General features: G+C 39.5%; 1 protein-coding gene across 2 annotated transcripts in view; it reads right to left on the bottom strand.

The window, feature by feature from the left end:
* Window positions 1-21,707, bottom strand: part of cand1 (cullin-associated and neddylation-dissociated 1) — a 29,607-nt gene extending 7,900 nt beyond the window's left edge. The window contains exons 1-11 of one of the 2 annotated variants that reach the window (XM_065289837.1): window positions 21,445-21,707; window positions 15,882-16,025; window positions 15,274-15,428; window positions 15,058-15,181; window positions 14,465-14,721; window positions 11,897-12,002; window positions 11,438-11,583; window positions 9,510-9,802; window positions 4,723-4,864; window positions 332-1,825; window positions 125-220 (exon numbers count right to left, since the gene is read on the bottom strand). In XM_065289837.1, coding sequence (XP_065145909.1) covers window positions 125-220; window positions 332-1,825; window positions 4,723-4,864; window positions 9,510-9,802; window positions 11,438-11,583; window positions 11,897-12,002; window positions 14,465-14,721; window positions 15,058-15,181; window positions 15,274-15,428; window positions 15,882-16,025; window positions 21,445-21,512 — 3,025 coding nt within the window. In that variant the 5' untranslated portion in view covers window positions 21,513-21,707. Of the gene's footprint in view, window positions 1-124; window positions 221-331; window positions 1,826-4,722; window positions 4,869-9,509; window positions 9,803-11,437; window positions 11,584-11,896; window positions 12,003-14,464; window positions 14,722-15,057; window positions 15,182-15,273; window positions 15,429-15,881; window positions 16,026-21,444 lie in introns of both variants that reach the window. The other variant, XM_073814488.1, reaches the window with a different exon arrangement.
* Between the last annotated feature and the right edge of the window lie 347 nt (window positions 21,708-22,054).

The following is a 22,054-nucleotide window of genomic DNA, read 5'->3' as shown; positions in this document are numbered from 1 at the left end:
GAAATGACAAAAACGGAATGCGGCACACTAAAACCTCGATTATTTTGTTTTTGCAATCGAAATTAAAAATTAAAAACGATGAATTGCACAGTCCTACAAAGGATTTTCTGATGAAAGCACTTGCCTATGCAATTTTTAAGAAGGGGGTCAATCGTCTGAGGATGATCAGAGATAGTGAATTTAACAGCCGTGACTACTGAGCTCCTGGCGTAGGATGATCCTGAAAAAAAGAGAACATTTCAAATCAAAGGATTCTGAAATAAAAATATCCATCTCGATTAAATCAAAGAAAGTTTGGATCCAAATGTAACAGGCAAAGTTTGACACTCACCTGATAACAGATATCCCTTAAGCCTGGGCAGAAGGGTCTCTGGGTCGATGAGCGTTAACTTTCCCAGGCATTCGGCTACCACGTTCCTCGTGCCTTCTTCTGTGCACTCGCTGTGTTTGAGCAGCAGCACCCAAACGCTTTCTACGTACGGTTTGAGGCCTGCCACCGAAGCCGAGCTGATGATTTCCTTTAATGAGTGTAACAGCAGGTACTGTCGCTTGGGCTGGCCAGAAATCTCCTGCAGTACAAAGGGCAAGTACTCGGGTAGGTTTCCCACGCTGATGCTACCTAATGCGTACGAGGCCGCCGATTTCACCTCTTCGCTTGCCGAAGAGAACGCATCCAGGATGACGCTTTTCAGCTCCGGCTGTCCGCTGAGATCGACGTAATGGCCGACCTCTCCTAGCGAAAGCAGAGCCAGCAGTCGTATGGAGTCGGTGGAGCGCGAGTTCTTCACGTCTTGGATGAACTGGCCCACCACCGCAGGTCCCTCTTTGGGGCAAGCGCGAGTCAGAGCGGCCACGCACTTTGCGATCGAATAATAGGATTGTTTGTGGGTAAGGGCTGCGCTCTGGGCGTAGACGGGACCTGTTAGCATACGCAGCAAATCCATGTAGCCCAAACTGGCAGTTCCTGTACCTACGAGCGCCTGGAAGAACTCCAACATGGCGCTGAGGGCACCGCCTTGCAGCAATGGCGAACGAACCAAAGCTATGAGCTCGGCCAAGATGGAGCCGCTGATCTTAGAAAGCGAGTCTGGGTGCACCCGTGCGAGCGTGGTCAGGAAGCTAATAGCCATCTGGGAGACATGCATGTCGCTTTCATTGATAAGAGGAGGCAGCTCGGCCAACACGGCATCGATCATGGCGGGCGTTACGCTGTCGCTGTAGTTCTTCACTAGTATGTCCAGGGCAGCCAGGGTGCTTAGTTTCAAAGCTCTCTGGTTCTTACGCAAGAACGAGGCTAGGATGGGAACGGCTTCGCCCAAGATGGGCCTCAAGTTGATCTTTAGCGGTGACCCGGCGATGAGGGTCAGAGCTTTGACGGTGGTCAGCCTCGTTATCTCGTTCTTCAGACGCTCCAGGAAGATGTGAAGAGTGCCTGGGAGATCTGCACCGAGGCTATCGCCGAAATTGCAAATAATCTGGCCCATACATGAAATGGCTCGCTCCTTGACTTCCTGGTCAATATCTGCAGCTTTCAGCCTTTTGATGGTGCAGGCGAAGAGGTCGGAGATGTAGGGCGATGCGTCGAAAGCATCGGTTTGATCGAGGGGCCTGATGACTTTGACTAACTGCTGGGTGACCAGTAAGGCTTCGGAGGTGATCTTATAAAAGGGATCACCTACACAGGCGACTACCGGAGGCACTATAGCCTGAACGTGAGGGTGGAAGACTTGAGGCTGATGGTTGCACAGGATCACGTACAAGCAGGAGAGAGCATCTATCTTCAGGTTTGAAGAGCTTGACTTGTCGTTGAGAGAAAAGATGATTCCTAAACGGCACAAACAAGAATATATATCCATTTTGAATCTTTGAGACTAAAAGCAGATTGGACTTTTTCCTGACTTTCACTGACTAAAAAGCTGAATTTCCATGACCTATATCCGGGATGTCGTGAGGCTGAATAATGTAGTGTACACCTTGAGTTAATAAAAATGTAGTTTAAATGTGTAAAAAAGCAGATTACACTTTAAAAAATTGAAACTAAAATTTAAAGCAAAAATTTTAAACAAACAAAAATTCCTGATATTACATGACATAGCCTGACTTTCAATGTCTGGAAAAGACATTTTAAAATTATTCCAAAAATGTCATGACCCATGAGAACCCTGTTAAAGGGATACTCCAGCCAAATATCAAAATTACCCCATGATTTACTCACTTTCAAGCAATCCGAGATACACATTTCCATCATCTTTCAGACGAACACATCTGGAGTTATTTTAGTTGATGTCCTTGCTTTTCCAAGCTTTATACACTGCAAAAAATACTAAATTTCTTAGTATTTTTGTCTTGTTTTCAGTAAAAATATCCAAAAATTCTTAAATTAAGATGCTTTTTCTTGATGAGCAAAATGACCCAAGAAAATAAGTCTAGTTTTTAGACCAATATCGAATTTAAGTGATTTTGTGCCTAAAACAAGCAAAAAAAATCTGCTAATGGGGTAAGCAAATTTTTCTTGAATTATCTTGAATTTGGTGCTTAAGAAAAATTTTCAAGATTTTTTTTGCTTACCCCATTGGCAGATTTTTGGGCTTGTTTTATGCACAAAATCACTTAAATTTGATATTTTTGATCTAAAACTAGACTTATTTTCTTGGGTCGTTTTGCTCATCATGAAAAAGCATCTTAATTTAAGAATTTTTTAATATTTTTACTGAAAACAAGAAAAAAATACTAAGATTTTTTTTCTTGAAAATCATTTTTTGCAGTGCATTGGCAGATTTTTTTGCTCATCAAGAAAAAGCATCTTAATTTAAGAATTGTTTGATATTTTTACTGAAAACAATAACATACCAAGAAACTTTTTTCTTAGAATTTTTTTTTGAAAACCATTTTTTGCAGTATAATTGGAGAAAATATTGATATTTTTCATACAATTTCGCATCGATTATCCGCAAAATACCTTTATTAACCCCTTGGAGTCCTTCTGAAAGATTAGGGACATATGTATCTCAGATTGCTTGAGGGCGAGTTCATCATGGGTTTATTTTGATATTTGGCTGGAGTATCGCTTTAAATCAGGAGTGGGGAACCCTGGGTCCTGGAGGGCCACTGTCCTGCAGAGTTTAGTTCCAACTCTAATCAAACACACCTGAATTTCATTTCCAAGTGATCCTGAAGACTTTAATTTGATTTTTCAGCTGTGTCTAATTAGGGTTGGAACAAAACTCTACAGGACAGTGGCCCCCCTGCTTTAAATGGACACTCCACTTTTTTTTTAATATGCACATTTTCCAGCTCCAATAGAGTTAAACATTTGATTTTTACAGTTTTGGAATCCATTCTGCCGATCTTCGAGTCTGGCATATGGCTGGGTACCAAAACCCGGTGCCATTATGGCACTAAAAAAATAACCAAAGAGTTTTGATATTTTTCCTATTTAAAACTTGCCCCCTTTGTAGTAATATTGTGTACGAAGACCAACAGAAAATTCAAAGTTGTGAATTTCTAGGCAGATATGTCTAGGAACTATACTCTCATTCTGGCATAAAAATCTAGACCTTTGCTGATGTAACATGGCTGCAGAAGGTGCAATGATATTACCCAGTAGCCGAAAATAGTCCCTTTAGTAACTTTCAATAGCAGGGGACTATTTTCGGGCACTGTTTAATATCATTATTAAATCCTGCAACCATGTTACGGAGCAAAGTCCTTGATTATTACGCCAGAATGAGAGTAAAGTTCCTAGACATATCTGTTTAGAAAATCACAACTTTTAATTTTCCGTCGGCCGTAAGGGCTCGTTATAGTTGTGCATAGGTCCTACGGCGTAGCCGGGACAGCGTAGGTTCCGCGTAGTTTTTTATTTATACTTTTGCATCGTCGTCCGCGTCGAGGTGCAAACACACGCAAAGACCGCTGGTAGGCAGTAACCACGCGTGTAACCACAGTAGCAGCGCAAACGTCAAAGAAGAAGAAGCTTAGCAAGTTAACCCACAAACGAAGAAGAAACAGCTACTTCTTGTGTATAATTTGAGAAGACCAGCAATAATGGAAGTAAATAAACAGCGACTTTTGATGCAGTTTGAGTTAAATCACTCCTCAACTTGGCTCGTCTTTGTTTTCACCGTCACAAACGAAAATACTTATGACGCAGTTTTTTTACCTGATGGGAGGGGTTCTCGTGGACCAATCACAGCGCTTGCGATCCACGTAGATCTGACGCGCTGTTAAAATTATTGCGAGGTGTGCGTCAGGCTACGCAGAGCTACCCACAAACTACGGAACCTACGCACGACTATAAATCGGGCTTTAGTACACGATGTAACTACATAAGAGTCAAGTTTTAAGTAGGAAAAATATCGAAACTCTTTGGTTATTTTTTAGCGCGATGCTAATGGTCTAATCAGATTCAATGGCTTATGCTAAGCTATGCTACAAGTGGTACCACCAGACCCAGAGATCGGCTGAATGGATTCCAAAACGGTAAAAATAAAATGTTTAACTCTAGGGGAGCTGGAAAATGAGCATATTTTCAAAAAGTGTGAAGTGTCCCTTTAACATAACGCTACATAAGATTTTTCAATTGAAAAGGAAATAACATTTCAAAGTTCACCCCAATGTGCTTTGATAAATGTCACACTTGTCAAGAATGAGATGGCTGATCAATGCAGGAATGACTCTACTCGCTTTAACATGCAGTGTCTCGCCTGCAGTGCCGCATACCTGGGATGAGAACGGGAATATGCTGCGTCAGAGCTCCCGGGAGCACGTTAACCAGTTCTGTCAGCATGTTGAAGCAGCACTGCCTGGTCTTAACACTCTTCTCCTTCATCTGTTTGTGCAAGGCTTTCACTATCATGGAGACCTGCAAAGGAAGATATGATTTATTGCTCTCACAGTCTCCATAAACTACCAGTAGTCTTATTATTAACCATCTCCCAATAGTCTTCACACTATGTTGCTATGAAATATCTTTGGTTAAAAGATTGATTGTATCTTAGATCTGTGAACATTAGGGATGCACCAATACATCGCCTAGATGGGCAGAAAAAAGCTATTTTTTATTATAGGCATTGGCCGATTGTTTAAAACAGCCCATGATCAGGGCAGATTATATCCTGGAAATCAAAAAGGGGATGCATGTAATTATTTTGAATTAGGTGACAATAACAAAAGAATTGCAGTTTGTACGTTCTGCACTTCTAGGATTTCACAAAATAATTTGAAAAGAGAAGTTAAAAGCAAAACTATCGGTATCGACAGAGGTAATTTGTTCGCATAAACATTAATCATGGGACATTTAAGGTCATGAGGTAAATGTTCATCTAGTTCAGTCAATCAGATTTTCATATAAACACAGGACAAATCAGCTATCATCTGTATGCGTATGTTGTAAGAAATCGAGTGTACTTTATGACCCAAGAGTAAAGCTGCATGACACATGGGCTCACAGCAATCGCGGAAGAAACAAACAGAGTATAAAGAAGCTTTAAACACATCAGATTACATAATTTGATGGAAAATGAATAGAAAAGATTGATACGTCTAAAGAAATATTCAGTAAACTTGTGTCAGTACAACTAGATTTTCCTAAATGGGAAGATTTTTTGGATTTAAATTCAGTCAGTGAAGCACTGTCATCACAAACACACGGGAGAAGACGTGAATGTATTTGTCACAAGTTATTGATTAAATTGGTAGATGCTGGACAGGGGTTTTTGAGTCGTGACACTGGCATGGTCAAACGGTAATTTAAAAATTACGCGGCAATACAAAAAGTTGCACATTTTTATTGCAGTTAACCATTAAACCGGTAATCGTTACATCTCTTCAACCTAAGCAATTCCATATCGGTATAGGCAGATGCCATGGCAAGTAATCGAATATCGGTAGCGGCAGATGTCATCAAAATTAATCGAATATCGGCAGATGTCATAAAAAAGCAATCATATACCATATCAGCAGATGGCAACCAAAACAAATGAATATCAGCAGATGGCACTAAAAAGCAATCGAATACTGTATCGGCAGATGGAATGTCAAGAAATTGAATATCGCTTTGGCAGATGCCACCCGAAGCAATCAAATACCGGCGGACGGCATGCAAAGCAAATGAATATTGGATCGGTAGATGTCATTTCAAGTAAACAAATATTGGTATCGGCAGATGTCATTAAAAGTAATTTGAATATCGGCAGACGCCACACCAAGCAAACGAATATCGCACTGGCACATGTCATCTCAAGTAAACAAATATTGGTATTGGCAGATGTCATTTAAAGTAATTTGAATATCGGCAGACGTCACACCAAGCAAACGAATATCGCATTGGCACATGTCATCTCAAGTAAATTAATACCAGTATCGGCAGATGTCATTAAAAGTAATTGAATATCGGCAGATGTCATACCAAGTAACACTATAACGGTATCGGCAGAGGTCACCCAAAGTAATAGAATATCGGCAGATGCCACCCTAAGCAATCAAATACCGTATCGGTAGATGTCATACAAAGTTATCACATAAGGCTATCGGCAGTAGGGCTGCAGCTATCGATTCTTTTTGTAATCGATTAATCTAGCACTGAATCGATCGATTAATCGAATAAAAATTTTGTTTGTGTTTTTAAACAACCAAAACAAATAATGCATAACGAAAATGACGTGGCTGTAAAATGTTCAAGCATTTGGCTTTTATTTCTAAAAAAAACAGAGGTATTTGGCTCCAAAAAATAAGCCTATTAATTTATTATTTATTATATTTATTTTATTTATTATTAAATTAAGTGCCAGTGCCAACAATTAAGCACTTTAATTTATTAATATGCATAACAGGTTTCATGCTGTAATCTAGCACTGACATCAAAGTAAATATCTGGTTTATGTACATTTCTACACCTGCAGCATTTACCATTAGGCTACTAACATGTAATATATCATTTCTGGGGTGAGCCTATTTGCTATGGTAACAACCTGTGTGTGTGCGCGCGCACGTGCACCTGTGTTTCTGTGTGCACGCGTGCTGTGCTTGAGGAAGAGTGACACCCCAGTCAGACGTTCAGTTGCTTCATTGCATTTTGGTACGGCAGAAAAACATACATTCCTTTTCAATAGAACGCTGCATTTGGTTTGCATCACTTGCATTGCGGTGCATTTTAGGTTAAGAATCCGTTCGAAAAAAACGCGTTACGACATCACGTCCCGCTGTATACAGTGAATGCATGCTGAAATTATTGTTGCATGGCTACATAAAAGTTTAAGCATATGTGATGCATTGCGCGATCGGTCTGACTCGCGTGAGAGAGAATAACTTATGCTAAACTCCAATAAAACAGAGATTATTATAATGGAACAAAATATGTCAGATTACAAGTTGCCCATAAATGATTGCACTGTGGAGCCGTTTTTTTGGTACACACACCTGTAAAGTGCATGCGTGTTTGTGAAGGGGTTCTTTTTTAAGCAATTGAACGTGAATACGAAAACATCAAAGCTTAACATCATATCTAGTCAAACCGCTACAAATACAGTATGGGATTAACATCAGCGAAAGCTATGTTACCTTGTTTCATCGACGCTTGGTGAAACAGCAGTGGATGTTTTCAGTTCAGATGCTGAATGTAATGATAATGTAATTGATCCCAAACTTTAGACAGTCTCTCTCTGCCGTTTATGGACATATTCGCTCCGCCATCGCGCCAACTAAATTCAAAATGTACCACGCGCTATGATGTGCTTCCTGAACATTGAACAACGGTCCGTGTGAATCAGATCTCGGCGCGTGTAGTGCGCGTCATAGGAATTTAACGAGGCTTCGAGGCAGAATTTTTGCCTCGAGGAATTTTTTGAATCGAGTAAATCGAGTAACTCGATGAATCGTTTCAGCCCTAATCGGCAGATGCCATCCCAAGCAAATAAATATCGTGCAGCATATGCGATTGCAAGTAAATGAATACCGGAATCGGCAGACGTCATTAAAAGCAATCAAATATCGGCAGATGCCATCCCAAGCAAATAAATATCGTGCAGCATATGCGATTGCAAGTAAATAAATACCGGAATCGGCAGACGTCATTAAAAGCAATCAAATATCGGCAGATGTCTTACAAAGTAATCACATAACAGTATCAGCAGATGTCACCCAAAGCAATAGAATATCGGCAGATGTCACCTAAAGCAAGCGAATATCGTACCGGCAAATGGCAGTAAAAGTAATCGAACATCCGCAGATGTCGTACAAAATAATCACATAACGGTATCGACAGATGTCACCCAAAGTAACAGATACGGGCAGATGCCACATCAAGCAAAAGTAATCGAATATTGACAGATGTCCCGGGTATTGGCACAGAAATGTTGTATCGGTGCATCCCTAATGAACATAGTGTTTAACATAAAACACATATGTTATTTAAATTACTTATTATACATTTTATTCTTAACATGCGGAGCAGATTCGTGGATGAATAATCATTGTTGATGGGGTTAACTGACAACAAACTCCACGGTCTCAGTGTGTGACCCCGATCAGTTATTTAACGACATATACCTTTCATCATTATTGGGCTTATGATTTATTGCCTAGTTTGGACACAGTGCTAACAAATAAGTGCTGTCACAAGGTTAAGCCAGCACCTAAAACCCATTCCTTAGCTTCTTTGTTGTCTGTATAAAAAATGTATATCTCGATAATTCTGGGACGAACAGCAATATACAGAACATATCTCTGTGTTTTCTATAAAGTGTAATCAATGTTTACATGCAAGTCAAAGCCTTGTATGACAAAATCACCTTTAAAGGTGACATAGAATGATTGAACAGGGTATTTATCCTTGTTCTGTGATGTGACATGTAGACAAAAAATGTTTGTTTGGGTCTGTAATGCCTTAGAAGCTTCCTAAAAACCTCTCTCAGATAGCTCTATTAGGGTGGGGGATTTTAAACAAGTGGTTTTGCACCTATTTGGCTCCCCCTACTGGCTTAACTTGCAATCTCATTACTGATTGGCTGACTTTGCTGCCACTCAAAAAATATAGCCAATTATTTTAAAGTGGAGGGGCAGTGAGATGCCTGTGATGTCATAAGCATCAGTTTTTCAGATTGGGCCGTTTTCTGGCTGACATTTCTAAAAGAGGAATTTCTATGAGACTGAGATGTTTAGCATGTAAAGCACTTTTTGTATGTTGTTGAATGCGGGTAGACTACCATTATTCAACAAAGACAAGGTAAAAATGGTTTTTCATTGTATGAAGAAAATAACATTCAAAGACAGGATTCCCCCTTTTAAAATACACAGCTGCACAACATGCCAGCTGGTTGGAAAGCTTACGTCTGACCTCATTGTACATATCTGGCAGAGCCTCTGTTGCAAAGGAGGGTCATATCAGAATGATATAGATGGGATTTTCTCACCTGCTGAAATAAAATACCAACATATTACCAAAACTTGATAAACAGTACCACCCAGCCCTAAAACCTTCCAGGTAAAAAGTTAAGCGCACATTTCCTTACCTGGTTTTGAAGCATTGTGAGAGGAGTTTCCCCCTGTTCCATAGCATCCGGGTCACACAGCCAACTCTGGGCCGGCCGTGTCTGCTTGAGCAGGGACAGGTAGGCGTGGAAAACATCTGCTTTGACGTTTTCTTCTCGTTCTTTGAACCGGGCGATCAGCGCTGGCGAAACGGTGCGGTAGAACTCGGGTAGCATCTCGTGTCGTGTGCTCACCACGGCATCCAGACACTTGGCTGCCGCTCTCCTCACTTTCCAACTCATGTCGTCGTCATCGCTGTACTCATCATCACTTCCTGTTTGGGTCACACGGGTTAGGTTAGGATTAATATGTGAAATCAAGTCTAGAACAAATATTTTGCAGTTTTACAGTGTTAAGCATCAGGATCATTAACAGTCGGCATGTTTTACTTAAAGGGGTCATTGACGTTGCTAAAAATAACACTATTTACGCTGTTTAAGGTTCAATGAACACATTATTTTCCACATACCATTCATTATTGTTGCTCCTCTATGACCCGCATTTTTTAAAACACGTCTATTTTACAAAGGTCATCGTCCTGAAAAGTGCAGTGTGCTCTGATTGGCCAGCTATCCAGTGCACTGTGACTGGCCGAATACCTGAAGCATGTGACAAAAATGTGGATCGAATATTTGGAATATCAGCTCTTAATGCCCAGCATCTTCACAACATGGCGGTGGTGGCGGCGGCAACAATACTACAGTGAGAATAAAAGTTACGCCTTCTTGCTTTGCGTATACATTTGGGCGCCGTTGTGCAAATCTTCCCATATAGTGACGGATATGTGGGAACATCTAAGGAAGGTGTAAACGAGCCTTAATTTTTAGTGAAAATATCCCTTTGTGTTTGAGACTTTAATCTTTGTGCCGTTATTGATCTTCTATATGCATGAACATCTTTTAACACTTCAAACAAAGGAAAACATGTTATTGCATCATCTTTAGTCAAATGAATGGAGAGGGGCTCATAAATATGGCTGATGTCCACATTTCTTTAGTTTTATCAGATTTAAAAAGACAGATTAGCTTTACAGATTATTTCCAATAACGTACAAAAAAATTCAAAAGGAGTTACGAGCTGCGGGAGGAGCGAGTCACGAGTCACGCAACACTGTATAAAAAAAACTTACAGAAATCTTTTGAACCCTGGCGAAGTGCATTCAGCACAGAAATACTCTGTGCAACTGCTTTTAGGACACTTTGCCTATGTTTAGCATGAGGCAACCAACTCGTAAACTGTGTTAATAAGTCAAAATGCATGAAATACGGTTGAACCCCCTTTAAGCTTTTACATGCAACGCTGAGTACATTCACACTCGGTTTACTTCAGAGCACTAATGGCTGTAAGAGCTCTCACTAAAGATGCTTTTTCATGGCAAAAACGCTGTCAGAAACAGATCAATTACATGCTTGCGTGCATTTGGGTGGTTGAAAAGTGCCTGTTTCAAATATCTGAAGTGGCAATGAAACGTAAAGGACAGCGGCAAACATTTCAGCCTGTCTGGCTGTTACAGGACAATTGGTCTCTCCAAAAAGCCAATCTTGGTGCCAAACTTCACTGGCTGCGAATAACTTGGGGATTATGTAAAGCTGCTAGACAAAACCAATCGCCATCATGCCTTCAATTCAACTTCCTGCAGATGTCTCAGACTGCCTTTCTGTCTGAGATGTTATCAATACGGCACCTTTAATGCGGTTATTGGTTTTTTAATCTTAAGTGAGATTTCTCTTCAATATCGGGAGAAATAACTCCAGGCTTGTTGTTATCGATGTTAGACAATTTCACTCTGAATGCATAGGCCATCACACCTCAGCACTAACAAACCAAGCTAGTGACTTACATCTAAACAACCCGTACAGGTAGGGAGAGAGAATAAATCCTTCCTCAGACAGTGAGTCTCGCCTCATACCTTGGTAATCTTCATCAATGCCGTCGGCATCCATTGCGTTCTCATCTTCATCCTCGTCGTCGTAATTGTAGTTGGGGTCGTAGGTCAGGTACTTCAGACAGATGCTAATGACTGTTGGGACGTGTGGGTAGACTTCTTTTGGACACCTGGGAAAGTCATGGCAGATCTGCATTAAGAAAACTCTGTAGTCGATAATATCACTTAAAACAGCATATGTAAAAGTTTGATCTTGTAATAATTATCTCTTTATGCCTTGAAAAAGCTTGAATGAAACTCTAAACCCTTGCCTCATTTAGTATACATGGATCTATGAATATGCAAATAGCTCCGTACCAGACCATAGATACACATGTACATAAAACTTGATTTTCACTTCTTGATTTTTTTTATGTTACAATTTTTTATGAGCTGTACTCGTCAATGAAGTCACATAACCGATTTGATCAGATGTAGACTAACCTCCTCACGAAAGATTCAAAGGCTTGGATGCAGTATTCCCTCAATTCATCATCATCAACATTGCAGAACTTCACCACCAATGGGATAATCTTCTCCAAGTATTCACCTGCAGGGATGGAAGCAGTTTTATCATTATACATCACTATTTATTCAACACAATGTAAGTAGCTAGAGGAAACTTGTGGTCACACGTTCTGCTACATAACTCCATGCAAGAGAGAAAGTCAAAGGTTTTTAATAACATGAGGTTTGGCATATGATAATAACAATGCTTTTTTGGGTGACCTATCCCTCTAAGAAAAAATACTTCATGCAGAGCTTTAGAGCTGTAAGAGTCAGTATTAAAACGAAACGAATAACTAAAACTAATACAGTCGCACTACTAAAGAGAGCATTTGAGTGCATTCACTCAAGTAATCTTGCGCATCTTAATCGCAGCTGTCTTGTTTCATCAAACGTCGACAGTAATTGGTTGATGGTGGCATGGTGAACCACAGCAGCAAACCTAAATGACTTTTCATTTCATTTTATTTGTGCCGAATGACTTGCCTTGGCAGCGCACGAATGGGACAACGTTGATGACAAGGTGACAGGTAATAACAACCGGAGAGAAGACTGCTCCTTCAGCTGTCATGAGACAACATTCAGGTAATTTATTCGGTCAAACTCCAAGGAGAGTTGACTCCAAACCATTCTTCCTTATAGATACTTGCACTTTGGGAGTGGAAATTTAGCAAATCGGTACCTATACCTATAATCGGTATCGGTAGACAAAAGCATTTTCCCGACTATCGGCCGATTGTTAAAAATCAGCCGATGATAAGGCAGATTATATTTTAGGATTATTTTGAATTTGGGTGTTAATAACAACAGAACTGAAGGTTTTTTTTGTTTGCACTGAACTTTTAGGATTTCACAACATAATGCATTGAAACAAGAAGTAAAAAAGCAAAATGATCGATATCGGTAAGTAATCAAATATCGGTATATGCACAGAAATTTTGTATCAGTGCATCCCAAAGCAAAAGTAAATGAAGCTAACAATTGGAAATAAAGCATCTTCATAAGTAGAGATGCAACGCCATAATAAAAATTCCCGATACCGACAGACGATTATTAAGACTAATATCTGCCGATACTTAGAGGTGGCAAAAAAAAAAAAATCGCCTGCGATTCTCATGCGTGTCTCATCAGTAAAGCCGTTTCGGTGAATTGTAGTAAATCACCATCACCTGCTTTCAGATGGAGCAGCATATATTACACAGAGCTGTATTTTACCAAGAAGCTAGGCGAAATCGCGTTAATAATCGAAGACGATCTTCCACGATTATGAACGCGATTTTGCCTAGCTTTCGGTGAAATACGGCTCTGTGCAGTAAATGCAGCTCCATCTTAAAGCAGGTGATAGCAGTTTACTACTAATCACCGAACCGGCTTAAAGGTAGGGTAACACATTTTGAAAAATGCTAACGGTAGCCGCCTAGCAATGAAATCCCGATCCCACCCGATCCCTCCTGTGTAGGTTGTCAATTCAGCAGAAAAGTTTGCTGTTCTCGCTGTTTACAGACAGAGCGCACGTGAACGCGTCGATCTGCGTGGACTCGCTGCGCGGTGGGAATTCAAATTACGCTTACGTATGAGGGACATAAAAGGAAAAGTCCGTTCGGACCGAAATCTATGATTTGTTGAACATTTTTTGGTCCTACGCCTTTCACAGATGACATAAATTTTTACAAATACATTTAAACAACTTAACACAGTGATTGCTATCAGAATGTGAGGAGACTTTTAACCAGCATAACTAAAAATGTTTCAGGATCAAATCTGTTACCCTACCTTTAACTGATGAGACTCGCATGAGAATCGGAGACTTGCAGACGAATTTTTCCGCCAGCTCGACCGATACTGATAATTTGGTGTTTATATTAACTTGCATTAACAGATTAATGTTTCTTTACATTTTCTATACACAGAGCTCAAATTCATTGCATTTTTCTGTTCTCTTCCAAATGACAGGATATATCAGCCATGACTATGGGCTGTTTTCAAACTATCGGTCGATAGTGAACATTTTATTTTAATAAACAATACCGATAATTGGCCGATATATCGGTGCATCTATATTGATAAGCAATAGAAAAGTAAAATCCATGAACTGTTTTTTTTTACATTGTCAACGTATAACCATCAATGAAAATAATCGTGCAAATCAACCTTAATAACTATGATTTCTCAGTCTGATGGGCAGTTGAAGTGAAATGTAATCAAGATTCGATGCCCGCAATTTTGATTTAAACATTTTCCTCAAATTAAAGGCCCTGAGAATCCAGCGAATGCATTTACACAATGCTTACTACAAAAACAGCCATAGCAATAATTTTATCATTTTCTTTGAAGACCTCTGATGATGGCTTTGGTTTGAATTACAGCATCACGGATAAAACTAATGGCTTTCACAGGCGAAGATAACAGGCGATGGCTTCTGTAAGTGCGAGCAAAAATTGCTTTCAGCACTTAAGAGTAACTGAGATGAGGTCTTGAACCTTGAAGGCATTAAGAGAAACTCACCGATTCTGTGGCCAGCCTGTCTGCTGATGGCGGCGATGCATTGGATGTAAGTGCGTGTGGTCGACATAGACTCGTTGCGCGAGAGCTCGGACAGCAAGTGCTCGATGAGGTCAACGAAGACCAGGTTTCCGCAGCTTATCACCAGATGTCCTAGGGCGATGATGGTCCTCTTTCTCACAGCCAGACGTGGACTTGTCAACTGAGGCAGCAGGCAGCTCAAGATTGAAGGATGAAAATTCACCAAGAGTCCTCCTTGTCTGGATGGACGAATACAAAGTATTTTAAAAAGGTTCATATCAGTTGCGACATGTTTCTGCTACAGAATTGGTTCAGAAAGTGAATACAACTCTTACCATTTCTACATTATATAGCATGCAAACTCTGGTCTGATCTGGGTCACTATTGACTTCCATAGCAGAATAAAAAAATACTATGGATGTTAATGGTGCTTCTACAAAAGCATCTACAGAATGAATGCACATCCAAAAAATACCTCCAAGTATCCTATACGCAGGGGACCCCAAACTCGGTTGCACACCTGCATCAGGACCGAGCTTGGGCACCCCTGCTATACACACTCAGACACAACATACCTGCACAACATGTCTGCCATGATGTCCAACGCCTCCAGCTGAACCGAGACGTCTTCCTGCTTGGCGATGGCACTTGTGAGGCGACCTGTAATCTTTTTGCAAACGCTAGCAGCAAGAGCCGAGCCTGTAGCCACAAAATAACAAACTTAGAAATACGGAACAGCCACCCAATTGGGAGAAAATATTTTAAATGACAGGGTAAACATTTGGTTTTACCGCTGGATGCAGGAGGGAGTTCTCCGATCACTGTCTTGAGGCCGATACTGGAAATATCCCGAAGCTGCTCCTTATCTGATAACATGTTTGTACACAACGTATCGACGATGGTTTCAACCTGGTATTCTTTCACTTTGCTGACAAGTGGACCCAGACTGGAAGAAATAACAAAGGTTATTTAGTGCAATATGCTTCATTTTTCTTCCTATTCATGCAATGTTATAATGCATGGATATAATGCATGGAAAGGTTGTATTTAGGTCAGTTTGTGCTGATCCATTCAAAAAATGGCTTTAACCGTCATTGAGTTTAGAAGTTGCTGCAAGCAAACTTCAAACAGAGAGGGGGAAGAGAGAGAAAGAGAGACAGAGAGAGAACAGCAAGTGATTCATGCAATTCTTTTAAAACTACCTAGATTAAAAATGAAGATCCCAGGGGCTAATAACTTAAAGAATGAATCACAAAACAACAACATCTCTCAATAAATCACTGTGGCACAAATCAATTTCACATTAACAAGAAATGTTGAAGAAAAAACTCAAAACACACAAGCACGAACTGTTTCAAAACACAAGGACTGAAATAAGGGAACAATGGCAGATTCTTACCATTTTACAGCCAGATTCTGAACTTCTCCGTTTTTGTCCTCAAGCAGTTTTAGGATCATCTTGACCACCTTTCGTTCGCTATCGTCATCCAACTTTATGGAGTCCTTCTGCAGCTCGGACATCAAGTCATTGGTGGCCATGAATCTAGGAGGAAAAATAATGATTTGGTTATTGCATGTATAAGCACAATGAATTGCAGCTCGGACATCTCAAATGTAAATTTCACCTGTAGTGATTAACCAATATATTGCAGTGGCTTTCTTAATATCGATATAGGTGGTGGAAAAAAACGTATCGGTCGACCACTACTCTTGTTTCTGATCCTAAATGTCAACATAATGAACCCTTAATAAATTTCTTAATAGACATTCATAGTAGGGATGCACAGACAGAACATTTTTGTGCCGATACCAATATTTGATTACTTAGACTTAGGGTTGCACCGAAATATCGGCCGATGATGCTTGCTATGCTTCTCAATGAATTACGGTGAAATGCAGCTACATCCAAAAGCAAGAGGGCGCTCTCGTGCAGAAACTCTAGCAATAACCATACACACGCAGCTATGACAGGCGGTTCCAGGAAATTACTTAAGGATATATTTATCTTGCTGTTCTTCAAACCTTTTCAAGTATTTTCATGATAATAAAGAATATGTATGATGATTATTTTTGACGATGTGTTGCTTTTTCAAATGCATGTTATAAACTACTCAAACTAACAATGTTTTTCAGGGCTCAAAATTGCAACCATTTTGGTCGCATATGCGACCGAAATTGAATCTGTGCGACCTCAAAATATATTTGGGAGCATTTTTGCGACTGCCCATTTTGTTGTGGTGTGACTTTGATTTAGATTGAGATGCTGCGTGCTGGCGCTGTCCCAGGTTCAGTGTTCTTTCCAACGTTACATAACCAATGAAATTTCACCATTAAGTTCTTGCGTTTAATGAAGACCGCAGATTGGCTAATATGAGCGTCAGTCATTCCTAGTTGCCGTGCTACGTTGGTATGTGAAGCGCGGAAATATGAAAAGACGAACCGCGAGCATGACGAGGACGAGCCGATTACAGCCAATGTAACTACTGTAATTAATGACGATGATCTGTATTCAAATGCGACTCCACCACCGGAAGATAAGACTTGACGTTAAACCTTTCGGAGAGAGTGGCTTAAAGATTACGAGTGGCTCCGCTATGAAAATGGTTTGTTGTACTTACTGTGTTTTATTGTAAATCCTGTAAAACAGTGTTGGTGGCGGAATCAAAATATTTTAAGCGCCAGACCTTGATTAAACATGCCGAAAGTGCCAAAAACACAAGACGTGTTGTGACAAATGTGTTTATTATTAATGGAGACACCGACCTGTCTGTCAAAGAGTGTTTGATAGTGTATGTGCGCATGCACTGGTGAATGGACATCTGACAAACATCCTTGTGGTCCATGTTGATGTGGAACACGACAATGCTGATGTTTTTGTTGTATTTTTAAAACATTGCCTATTTAGTAGTAATAGCATCCTGGTATGCAGTTATCAATACCAATATATATTAGCCTTCTATATTAAGGTCACTTTTGTAATGTCACAATTAATAAGTGTTTTACGTGTTTGCTAGATTTTCTATTGTAATCTTAATCATGTTACCTGTAATTGTTAAATTATTATTGCTGCTATACTATTTCAACAGCATTTGGGTATTAATTTAGGAATCTATGCAGCAAAAAATAAAAAAATAAAATAGAAGACCAAATTTTAAATGCTGGCCATAGGATGTGTAAAGCCTGGATGTGTAAAGAATAAATGTATTAACATTTACATAGTTGTGGTGTTTTAAAATTTTTGGATGGATGCGCCTACATTTTTGCTGGTGCTCTTAACTCTTTAAAGTGGGAGCACCAGTGCTACCAAATAAAAAAGTTACTTTTGAGCCCTGTTTTTGATATACTGACTGATCAAAAGCCGTAGTACATGAAATAGCTGTGAATACTATCTGCTGCGCGATTTAGAATAGTTATCGGCCACGTATTATTAGCTTATATATCTGCATTTATCGGAGCACCACTACTTATGCTGGATTTACACAAAAAGAGAGCGATTCATCTGATTCATATCCAGGGTTTCCCACAGAAAATTTGTTAGTTAAGGTGGTAGGGTTGGGCGAGTGGGCGGGGCCGAGGGCGTGGCAATCAAAGGGACGGGGCATGTATGCGTCATGATGAAAATTATAATATTTTCCTTTAAAACACTCAAATTAAACTTAATTTTGAAGAAACTATGACAGAAAATAAACACATACTAGATTATTAATGAATTAAATGTTTTTAACAGATACCTCTAATGGGAATAGCTGCGTGATTAGGGTTGGGAATCGTTAGAAATTTTCCGGTTCCGATTCCGGTTCTGCCTAATGATTCCGGTTCTGATTCCGGTTCCATATAATAAAAAATAATGCACAATACTTAAACAATTCAATTTGTGTTTATTAATTATTGATAAAATATTTTAAATGTAAAATGATTAATATTTTCACTTTTTCAGTCACTAGACCTATATCATTTATTCCTGTTGTGGTCCTCGTAAGATCCTACCTGTTGAAGTGAACATGATAACAGCAGTAGTTCTCAAACATATGATTTGAGATTTATATGCTGGAGCAAGTGTTTTGTCATATATCCTGAAAAGGCTGCTGTACAAGTAATAATTTTTGTATGTGCATGCGTATAGGCTTATATATAATGCATAGCCTACATATATTTTGAAATATAAAAATGTAAATGAGGATCAGATATACGTTTCTTAACAAACATGCGTGTTCATATGCGCTGACTTCTTTTCGCCGGAGGCTGCTTGTCACAACATCAAGCAATCCTTAGGTTACTTAGCAACGACAGACGCTTTGGAGAAAAGTGGTGCGATCACGTTTTCCGCGTAGTTTTAGATGCGAAATTTGAAGCAATTGAGCATAATGTGCATGGCCATTTCGGTGGGTGATGCTCGAGCCCTGGAGCGACCACGGGATCGGCGCAGCTATGTGCGTGTTTATTTTATCACTTTCATCCGTGAAACAACACACGGTTCAAGTGAGGAACCTTTTTAGGGTTATAATGTAAAAACACAAACTGAAGCAGATGTTGTAGAACGTCTGGCGAACGATGATAAAAACAAATTATTTCCCACTATGAATTACATTATCTTAAAGGAGTGTAACTACTGTAGCATGTAAATAATACAAACTGCAATTCTGTTGTTATTGTAACCCAATTTAAAATTATCACACAGTATAAATTCGTAATGGGTTTTTCGTACATTTTGATTGGCAGGATATAATCTGCCGTAATCATCAGCTGTTTTTTAACCAACTGGCCGATGTCCGATAGTGGGGAAAATGCTTTTATCTGCCAATACTGATTATAGACTGATATATCGGTGCATCTGCAAATGATAGGGTTACTGTGCATTAATAAACAGTGCATGTTTTTCAAAGAAAGTAAATGTATTAATCACTTATTAAAATGTAATAACCCACTCTATGCCTCTATAACAACTTTCCTTTTCAACTGACCAATCCTCATCCTTATTTTTTAACCCCTCCCAACTAAAAACCTGTCAAAAGTAGCGCCCTCCTTTTTTCCGCTTTAATTCATTCCAAATGGATAAAATTAAGAACCACTTAACTTATTCTGTTTTACTAAATAATATTAAAGGTCAGTAAAACATGTTTATAGCTAACATTCAAGTAATGTGTGGGAATTTAGGGACTTTAACCAAATGTTACGCAAGACACGGTGACATAAATGTTTAAGATGATTCCAGCAACAACACATTGACCTTAAGTGTACAAAACTCAATTTAAGTGGAAAAATTCACTAAGGTGCGAAGCATCTGGTACAAGAAACATTTTTTTGACTGAAGCATTTTTGCCTTTTCATCTCCCTTGTCATGGTTTGCTAAATTCATAATCCACTTCTGAGCCGAAACCAGAGTGGATTAACATGAAATCTTGTCTTTGGGTGCCAAACTTCAAAGCATCTAAACGTCGCATGTGATGTGAAGGAAAACCTTCTGCACACACTACTACGTGCCATCTCTCCCTCACGTTGTCCTAAGCATTGCTGCTTTGGCACATATTTGAAGGCGAGGAATCTCTTATTCCAGCGAGAGCTCGAGAATGAATAATGCATGAGATGCACACACTACAACATCGGTGCGGCAGCGTAAAACTAATGCACAAATGAAAAAAGACCTACAATGGTGTGCAAGCAAAATGTTCCCCGGGGTAAAATCTTGCGGAATTCAAAAAGAGCTGCAATGAGAACGGCTGGCGGTTTGACGTGGTTGACAGCTGGAGAATTTGATATGACAAATGCATTCGAGGTACTCAGTTGGGTACTACAGTTGGGTACAGGGGGACTAAAAAATATTAACCTACAAAGACAGCAAGTGCATTTAATATATTAAGGTAACCCTTCCTTAACAAAGCAAGGCAATACAATGCATAATAAATAAATGTGTGAACTATGATAATATTATCTGCTATGTATATCTAATAATCATTACTAGCAGCTTTAATTGAAATAGAAATGCTTCTTGATCTGACAGCATCTCTGACCAAGCACTTTCAGATCAGAGACATACACAACCATCTGGTCTTGATATTTCTGCCCACAAACATTATGTTAATGAAAATTTGTCATTAATTTACCACAAATGTACCTTCTCTGCAGTTCAACCACTGGTCACACCTGTGACCTACTTATAAAAGTTCTCGGGTTTAACATAAACCAACAGATAACCTGCAAAGTTGCATTTGTGCAAATCTTTTCCTTTACCAGTTTTTAAAAAATATGAGTTGTCAAACCTGAAAGATCAAATTCATAAGTTGCATTTGTCACGTGCTACAAATAATGCTGTAACAGAAACTTTAACATAACAAATAACCTTAAAATGAAAATAAAGCAAATGTAAACATAAACAACAGTTTACCAAACAAAAGTGCTTTTTTCTATTAAGTTGTTTACATTGCCATACTCTTAAAATAAGTTACGTTAGCGGCTGCTAATGTTAGCAACTTATCTAATCACAAAATAAAACGTATGCACATTGTGTCATATTGTATTTTTTTTTTTAAATAACTTAGTCTCACTATGAGTTGTTATTAATAAAGTTTACTATCTAGTAACAGTCCACTAGTAGTGAGTGAGATCAAGGCGAGCTGCAAAAGCTAATCAGGCTAACAGACTAGCCGCTAGATGGCTTACACTCCTATTAAAACATACAAACACATTTTGACAGCTTATATTCCAACAAGCGCACACAAGTTATATAAATAAAAGTAATAACCACATATGTCAAACAAACTATTTTGACGCATTAAGTTACCACACCACAAGTCAGACATGCTAAGCTAACTAGCTAAACAACAGTCGCGCTAACGTTACTCGGGGCCTGAAAGTTTCGGCGATCGCCTCAGTTCTTATTTCAACACATTTAACCCAATCTCAGCAGTTTGAAATCCACAGGCAAATACTTTAGATATAACAAAGACATTTGCAACACGACTGACCTGAAATCCTTATCGCTGGATGTCATTTTCTCCAAAAGATTAGAGATGTGGTAGGAGGCACTCGCCATGTTTGCGATCAGGTGAACCACTTGTGTGTATGTTTGGGGCCAGAATTGTTTAGTCCGCCACTTATCGGAGGTTTGAAGGGGTTTAAGGTTTGTTTTTCCAGGCAGGTGATCAGCAGCAGCTCTACGGAAGAGAGCAGACGCTCATGCCTTGAGTTTGGATGGGCTTGAATGGAGGTGCCGCTCGCTTCTGCAGGAGGGAGGAGTTGCGACTACTAGACGCTGATGTCAAAAGGTTTGTTCGAATTCATGTAGCGCTGCGCAAACCGATCGGTGTTTGACATCACAGCACCGCGAGAATTACTGGAAAGCTACGTTTTTGAATGGCTCTCGCGGTATTTTGAAATCATGTTGTGATCGGTCTGCACAGCGGCGGATGAAGTCGACCACCATATGAGAGGAAAGATGAGAGTGCGGTTGTGTTTCAAAACCAAGCGAACAGACTGCCTAGGTGGCATTTCGCAAAGCGTTTACGATGCACAGAAATGTTCAGTTTTTAAACAAAGATACACAGAAATACCTGACTAAATATGAATTTGCTAACG

Source organism: Paramisgurnus dabryanus, chromosome 1 (assembly GCF_030506205.2).
Source record: "Paramisgurnus dabryanus chromosome 1, PD_genome_1.1, whole genome shotgun sequence".
NCBI lineage: Eukaryota > Metazoa > Chordata > Actinopteri > Cypriniformes > Cobitidae > Paramisgurnus > Paramisgurnus dabryanus.
The sequence above is the reverse complement of the archived record's forward strand: the minus strand, read 5'-3'. Positions and strand labels throughout refer to the sequence as shown.